Below are 7,900 nucleotides of genomic sequence, written 5' to 3'. Positions count from 1 at the left end.
GAAGGAAATGCTGTACATTCTACATACAATCTGATTGTACAATTGTCTGTAGATCTACCAAGTCTTGTGTGAGGGCCGCTCTGATGGAGACATCATGGAAGGTGTGAAGAAGACAAATTGTCCTATTCCCCACCCCCGCCCCAGGATCTAGACCTCCACCTAGCCGGCCTCATGTCCGTCCTCGGATGATATCGGTGAATGAACCCGAGTCATTGTACGTTGGATTGACACCTCTGCACCCTACATGGAGGTCATCCATTCCCTTGTGCCCCGCCCTTCCACCATAGAGGTCCCGTCCTGTCCTTCCACCATAGAGGTCCCGTCCTGTCCTTCCACCATAGAGGTCCCGTCCCATCCTTCCACCATAGAGGTCCCGTCCTTCCACCATAGAGGTGACACACATTCACACAGCATGGAGGCCGGGTGTGGCCCTCTATTCACTACAACTGTGATGTCAGTGACCTCTGACCTGCATTGGTGATGATGTCACCCGACGTACCTGCCTCTCGTTGTGCTTCCCGTGGATCTCCACATAGTCATCCACAATCTTCACAGTCAGATCCTCGGGAGAGAAATGCTTCACGTCCAAGCTAATGGTGAAACGATCCCGGTCTGAGCGCACCTACGAGGGGGGGAAGGGCAGTCACTACATGTACATGAGCACAATGTGTTATATACATGATCCCCGCTACCCTGGAGACTCCCAACCACCTGAAAGAAGATATAAGGCTGTCAACACAAACCAGAGGATCAGTTAGAGAATGGCAACCCAATATGGAGGTCATGAAGCACCCAGCTACAGCGAGCTCCTCTACTAGGTCCATACGTACAGTCCTCCCACATGTCTGTGTGCAACCTACGATGGTCCCAACGGTCCATGACCCAGAACCATCCCAGTGACCACAGGGTGGAGACCATTGTATGAGTGACCCTCCCAGACCCCACTGACCACAGGATGGAGACCATTGTATGAGTGACCCTCCCAGACCACAGGGTGGAGAGCATTGTATGAGTGACCTTCCTAGACCCAATACTGACCACAGGGTGGAGACAATTGTATGGGTGACCCTCCCAGACCCCTCTGACCACAGGGTGGAGACCATTGTATGAGTGACCCTCCCAGACCTCTACTGACCACAGGGTGGAGACCATTGTATGAGTAATCCTCCCAGACCCCTCTGACCACAGGATGGAGACGATTGTATGAGTGACCCTCCCAGACCCCTCTGACCACAGGATGGAGACCATTGTATCAGTGACCCTCCCAGACCACAGGGTGGAGACCATTGTATGAGTGACCTTCCTAGACCCCCTACTGACCACAGGGTGGAGGCCATTGTATGAGTGACCCTCCCAGACCCCGCTGACCACAGGATGGAAACCATTGTATGAGTGACCCTCCCAGACCCCTACTGACCACAGGGTGGAGACCATTGTATGAGTGACCCTCCCAGACCCCCTACTGACCACAGGGTGGAGACCATTGTATGAGTGACCCTCCCAGACCCCAGGATGGAGACCATTGTATGAGTGACCCTCCCAGACCCCGCTGACCACAGGATGGAAACCATTGTATGAGTGACCCTCCCAGACCCCTACTGACCACAGGGTGGAGACCATTGTATGAGTGACCCTCCCAGACCCCAGGATGGAGACCATTGTATGAGTGACCCTCCCAGACCCCGCTGACCACAGGATGGAAACCATTGTATGACTGACCCTACTGACCACAGGGTGGAGACCATTGTATGAGTGACCCTCCCAGACCCCACTGACCACAGGATCAAAACCATTGTAAGAGTGACCCTCCCAGACCCCTACTGACCACAAGGTGGAGACCATTGTATGGTTGACCCTACCAGACCCCTACTGACCACAGGGTGGAGACCATTGTATGAGTGACCCTCCCAGACCCCACAGGATCAAAATCATTGTAAGAGTGACCCTCCCAGACCCCACTGACCACAAGGTGGAGACCATTGTATGGTTGACCCTACCAGACCCCTCTGACCACAGGATGGAGACCATTGTATGGGTGACCCTCCCAGACCCCTCTGACCACAGGGTGGAGACCATTGTGTGAGTGACCATCCCAGACCCCTCTGACCACATGGTGGAGACCATTATATGGTTGACCCCCCCAGACCACATGGTGGAGACCATTGTATGAGTGACCCTCCCAGATCCCACTGACCACAGGGTGGAGACCATTGTATGAGTGACCCTCCCAGACCCCCTACTGACCACAGGGTGGAGACCATTGTATGAGTGACCCTCCCAGACCCCCTACTGACCGCAGGATGGAGACCATTGTATGAGTGGCCCCTGTGTGAGTGGCCCTATCTGCTCCTCACCTCAGAGATGCCGGAGTCCAGGAATCCTCGGAATAGGCTGTGCCTGTAGAAGGGGCTGACGGTGGAAGACAAGAAAGGGAAGAGGTCAAAGTCGAGGAATCCTTCTCCGAAGATCTGGTCGAAGATTCGGTTGGGGTGGAAGGGCCCCAGGGCACGCTTGTACAAGGGGTGCTGGATGGTGATGTCCATGACTGAGAGGTGAAGACAGACGCTGACCCGCACTCATCACCCCTCCCCCTTATATACCCCACTCAGCAATAGGGGGGGAGGGGATTACACCCAGAGACATTACCTCACCGACTGCCAACCGTCAGCACAATTCCCAGACTGACCCTCATCATCGGCCAACCAGAACTTTCCCTGTGCCAGCAAAATTCCCTCCCGACACCACAACAGCCCCGGGCTCTATGAGGCCACCATGATGAGATCTGACAGAAGGGGACACGCGGGTCAGAGCGGACAGACGGGGACACGCGGGTCAGGTCTGGCAGATGGGGACACGCGGGTCAGGTCTGGCAGATGGTAAATAACAGACTCGGTGAAGGGACGGATCTGAACGATGACATAGGGTGGAGACCATTGTATGAGTGACCCTCCCAGACCCCTCTGACCACAGGGTGGAGACCATTGTATGAGTGTCCCTCCCAGACCCCACTGACCACAGGATGGAGACCATTGTATGAGTGACCCTCCCAGACCACAGGGTGGAGACCATTGTATGAGTGACCTTCCTAGACCCAATACTGACCACAGGGTGGAGACAATTGTATGGGTGACCCTCCCAGACCCCTCTGACCACAGGGTGGAGACCATTGTATGAGTGACCCTCCCAGACCTCTACTGACCACAGGGTGGAGACCATTGTATGAGTAATCCTCCCAGACCCCTCTGACCACAGGATGGAGACGATTGTATGAGTGTCCCTCCCAGACCCCTCTGACCACAGGGTGGAGACCATTGTATGAGTGTCCCTCCCAGACCCCACTGACCACAGGATGGAGACCATTGTATGAGTGACCCTCCCAGACCACAGGGTGGAGACCATTGTATGAGTGACCTTCCTAGACCCAATACTGACCACAGGGTGGAGACAATTGTATGGGTGACCCTCCCAGACCCCTCTGACCACAGGGTGGAGACCATTGTATGAGTGACCCTCCCAGACCTCTACTGACCACAGGGTGGAGACCATTGTATGAGTGACCCTCCCAGACCCCTCTGACCACAGGGTGGAGACCATTGTATGAGTGTCCCTCCCAGACCCCACTGACCACAGGATGGAGACCATTGTATCAGTGACCCTCCCAGACCACAGGGTGGAGACCATTGTATGAGTGACCTTCCTAGACCCAATACTGACCACAGGGTGGAGACAATTGTATGGGTGACCCTCCCAGACCCCTCTGACCACAGGGTGGAGACCATTGTATGAGTGACCCTCCCAGACCTCTACTGACCACAGGGTGGAGACCATTGTATGAGTAATCCTCCCAGACCCCTCTGACCACAGGATGGAGACGATTGTATGAGTGACCCTCCCAGACCCCTCTGACCACAGGATGGAGACCATTGTATCAGTGACCCTCCCAGACCACAGGGTGGAGACCATTGTATGAGTGACCTTCCTAGACCCCCTACTGACCACAGGGTGGAGGCCATTGTATGAGTGACCCTCCCAGACCCCGCTGACCACAGGATGGAAACCATTGTATGAGTGACCCTCCCAGACCCCTACTGACCACAGGGTGGAGACCATTGTATGAGTGACCCTCCCAGACCCCCTACTGACCACAGGGTGGAGACCATTGTATGAGTGACCCTCCCAGACCCCAGGATGGAGACCATTGTATGAGTGACCCTCCCAGACCCCGCTGACCACAGGATGGAAACCATTGTATGACTGACCCTACTGACCACAGGGTGGAGACCATTGTATGAGTGACCCTCCCAGACCCCACTGACCACAGGATCAAAACCATTGTAAGAGTGACCCTCCCAGACCCCTACTGACCACAAGGTGGAGACCATTGTATGGTTGACCCTACCAGACCCCTACTGACCACAGGGTGGAGACCATTGTATGAGTGACCCTCCCAGACCCCACAGGATCAAAATCATTGTAAGAGTGACCCTCCCAGACCCCACTGACCACAAGGTGGAGACCATTGTATGGTTGACCCTACCAGACCCCTCTGACCACAGGATGGAGACCATTGTATGGGTGACCCTCCCAGACCCCTCTGACCACAGGGTGGAGACCATTGTGTGAGTGACCATCCCAGACCCCTCTGACCACATGGTGGAGACCATTATATGGTTGACCCCCCCAGACCACATGGTGGAGACCATTGTATGAGTGACCCTCCCAGATCCCACTGACCACAGGGTGGAGACCATTGTATGAGTGACCCTCCCAGACCCCCTACTGACCACAGGGTGGAGACCATTGTATGAGTGACCCTCCCAGACCCCCTACTGACCGCAGGATGGAGACCATTGTATGAGTGGCCCCTGTGTGAGTGGCCCTATCTGCTCCTCACCTCAGAGATGCCGGAGTCCAGGAATCCTCGGAATAGGCTGTGCCTGTAGAAGGGGCTGACGGTGGAAGACAAGAAAGGGAAGAGGTCAAAGTCGAGGAATCCTTCTCCGAAGATCTGGTCGAAGATTCGGTTGGGGTGGAAGGGCCCCAGGGCACGCTTGTACAAGGGGTGCTGGATGGTGATGTCCATGACTGAGAGGTGAAGACAGACGCTGACCCGCACTCATCACCCCTCCCCCTTATATACCCCACTCAGCAATAGGGGGGGAGGGGATTACACCCAGAGACATTACCTCACCGACTGCCAACCGTCAGCACAATTCCCAGACTGACCCTCATCATCGGCCAACCAGAACTTTCCCTGTGCCAGCAAAATTCCCTCCCGACACCACAACAGCCCCGGGCTCTATGAGGCCACCATGATGAGATCTGACAGAAGGGGACACGCGGGTCAGAGCGGACAGACGGGGACACGCGGGTCAGGTCTGGCAGATGGGGACACGCGGGTCAGGTCTGGCAGATGGTAAATAACAGACTCGGTGAAGGGACGGATCTGAACGATGACACTCTCACAATCTGAGTTGGACTTGATGGTAAGTTGGTTTCCCGGAGTCCCAAGACAGCAGCAGAGCTCCTCCTATGATCCTCCCATGAAGCTCCTCCCCCTCTCCATCATAGACGAGCTCCTCGGCCTAGTCCAAGTTAGATCTTCCAAATTGTCTTCCAGCACCTGGGAGGAGACACGAGGAACCTCCTCATCCTATGGTGGGACCACGGCTTGGAGGACCTTCCTGCCCAACCCCCCACTGCTGGGCCAATAACAGGTCCGATCTGTAGTGAGGGATGAAGGTGGACAGACCACGTAGCACCGGCCATCGGGGGGGGATCAGCCGACGTGGCGTCTCCTTCATCCCCAATCATCTGGCTGCGGGGTCTTCGGGGGTCTCTAATAATATATCAGAGATTCCGTTCTTCCTCCAATTTCCGGTTGTTCCCAGAAAACACCGGGCGGCAGATTCCGGGAAATGATCGGCCTCCCAGATGTGTTCACTCTTCCGTATTGTGATGAAGGTTCTGGTTGGTTGGTTGGGGGGGGGGAGGAGTCTGAGGATGATGACAAAGTACGGGAGAACAATGGTGCCACATGGAAGTGTAGACATCACGTTGATTCCCCACAATGGAGATTCTTCGTAAATTCATCTTAAAGTGGTTTTATTGCGCAATGTTTTGCCATCGTTCGGGTCAGGCACGGAGTCCACATGACGGAGACATCTGCCGCGGTGGACGAGGGACGCCGGTGGCAGCTCTGCGGTGATTGGAAAGTTGTTGTTTGGCCTGCAGGGCGGATACACGAGGTCCCCCCGCTGATTCCTCTGTGAATGGGACAGTCCGGCCGGAGATTCTCATTATGTCCAGAGAGACCGACCATCACCTGGGAAGGAAGATCTTCAAAGTCCCGCTCTTGGTGGCCCTCAGAAGATGTTGTCACCTCCGGCTGCCCACGAAGAACACGACCAGCTTTCCAATATCTCCGAGACGTTTCCACCAGGATATGGAGGCCGTCCATGCCTGCCGATCACTGCTGGAATCTCTCCGGGGACGATCCTACTGCAGGTCACAAGAGAAAAGCCAAAATATCGCAGTTTAGGTCCCGAATGAGGACGGAACCTCGTCGTTTAATCTCAGAGCAAAAAGCGTGAAAATGTTCCATGAAAACCCAACAAATGATTGGAAATTGATCGATAAACAGATACATTGACAATGATCGGCACGGCAACGTTCTCAGATACATTGACAATGATCGGCACGGCAACGTTCTCAGATACATTGACAATGATCGGCACGGCAACGTTCTCAGATACATTGACAATGATCGGCACGGCAACGTTCTCAGATACATTGACAATGATCGGCACGGCAACGTTCTCAGATACATTGACAATGATCGGCACGGCAACGTTCTCAGATACATTGACAATGATCGGCACGGCAACGTTCTCAGATACATTGACAATGATCGGCACGGCAACGTTCTCAGATACATTGACAATGATCGGCACGGCAACGTTCTCAGATACATTGACAATGATCGGCACGGCAACGTTCTCAGATACATTGACAATGATCGGCACGGCAACGTTCTCAGATACATTGACAATGATCGGCACGGCAACGTTCTCAGATACATTGACAATGATCGGCACGGCAACGTTCTCAGATACATTGACAATGATCGGCACGGCAACGTTCTCAGATACATTGACAATGATCGGCACGGCAACGTTCTCAGATACATTGACAATGATCGGCACGGCAACGTTCTCAGATACATTGACAATGATCGGCACGGCAACGTTCTCAGATACATTGACAATGATCGGCACGGCAACGTTCTCAGATACATTGACAATGATCGGCACGGCAACGTTCTCAGATACATTGACAATGATCGGCACGGCAACGTTCTCAGATACATTGACAATGATCGGCACGGCAACGTTCTCAGATACATTGACAATGATCGGCACGGCAACGTTCTCAGATACATTGACAATGATCGGCACGGCAACGTTCTCAGATACATTGACAATGATCGGCACGGCAACGTTCTCAGATACATTGACAATGATCGGCACGGCAACGTTCTTTGTCCTTTATGTGACACCCGATTCTGGTCACATGTCGCCGCCCGGTCATTGCCGAGGCTTCCTCCTGGTAGACCGGCGAGGTCAGAGACGTCTCCTGACTTCCAATGGAAGATCTGTATCCTGCGCCCGATGATCTGCTGAGGAGATCTGATCGGTGTGATCGGTTCTGGAAGATCGATAAGCAATGGACGTCACCAATTCCGTCGGCTGTAGGTCAGGACACGGAGAGTCTGCAGGCCGATGGGGTTCAGAAGGTCACCAGACCCCCCACATGGCCAAACCGAGGCCCCTCAAGGATCTTCCCACTAGAGATCGGTTGAATGGAGACACAATTGTGGCCGCGTGACGGACACATTTTC

At 54.2% G+C, this 7,900-nt stretch overlaps 1 protein-coding gene across 2 annotated transcripts in view; it reads right to left on the bottom strand.

Annotated features, from left to right (window-relative positions):
* LOC108803609 (alpha-crystallin A chain) overlaps nucleotides 1-5,139 on the bottom strand; it is a 5,572-nt gene extending 433 nt beyond the window's left edge. The window contains exons 1-2 of one of the 2 annotated variants that reach the window (XM_018575439.1): nucleotides 4,895-5,139; nucleotides 500-622 (exon numbers count right to left, since the gene is read on the bottom strand). In XM_018575439.1, the coding sequence (XP_018430941.1) occupies nucleotides 500-622; nucleotides 4,895-5,083 (312 nt within the window). In that variant the 5' untranslated portion in view covers nucleotides 5,084-5,139. Of the gene's footprint in view, nucleotides 1-499; nucleotides 623-2,354; nucleotides 2,600-4,894 lie in introns of those variants that run through there. The other variant, XM_018575438.1, reaches the window with a different exon arrangement.
* Nucleotides 5,140-7,900: the final 2,761 nt, after the last annotated feature.

This window comes from Nanorana parkeri, unplaced genomic scaffold (assembly GCF_000935625.1).
Source record: "Nanorana parkeri isolate BGI_ZX_2015 unplaced genomic scaffold, ASM93562v1 scaffold3926, whole genome shotgun sequence".
Taxonomy (NCBI): Eukaryota; Metazoa; Chordata; class Amphibia; order Anura; family Dicroglossidae; genus Nanorana; species Nanorana parkeri.
This window is presented reverse-complemented; position numbering and strand designations above follow the sequence as displayed.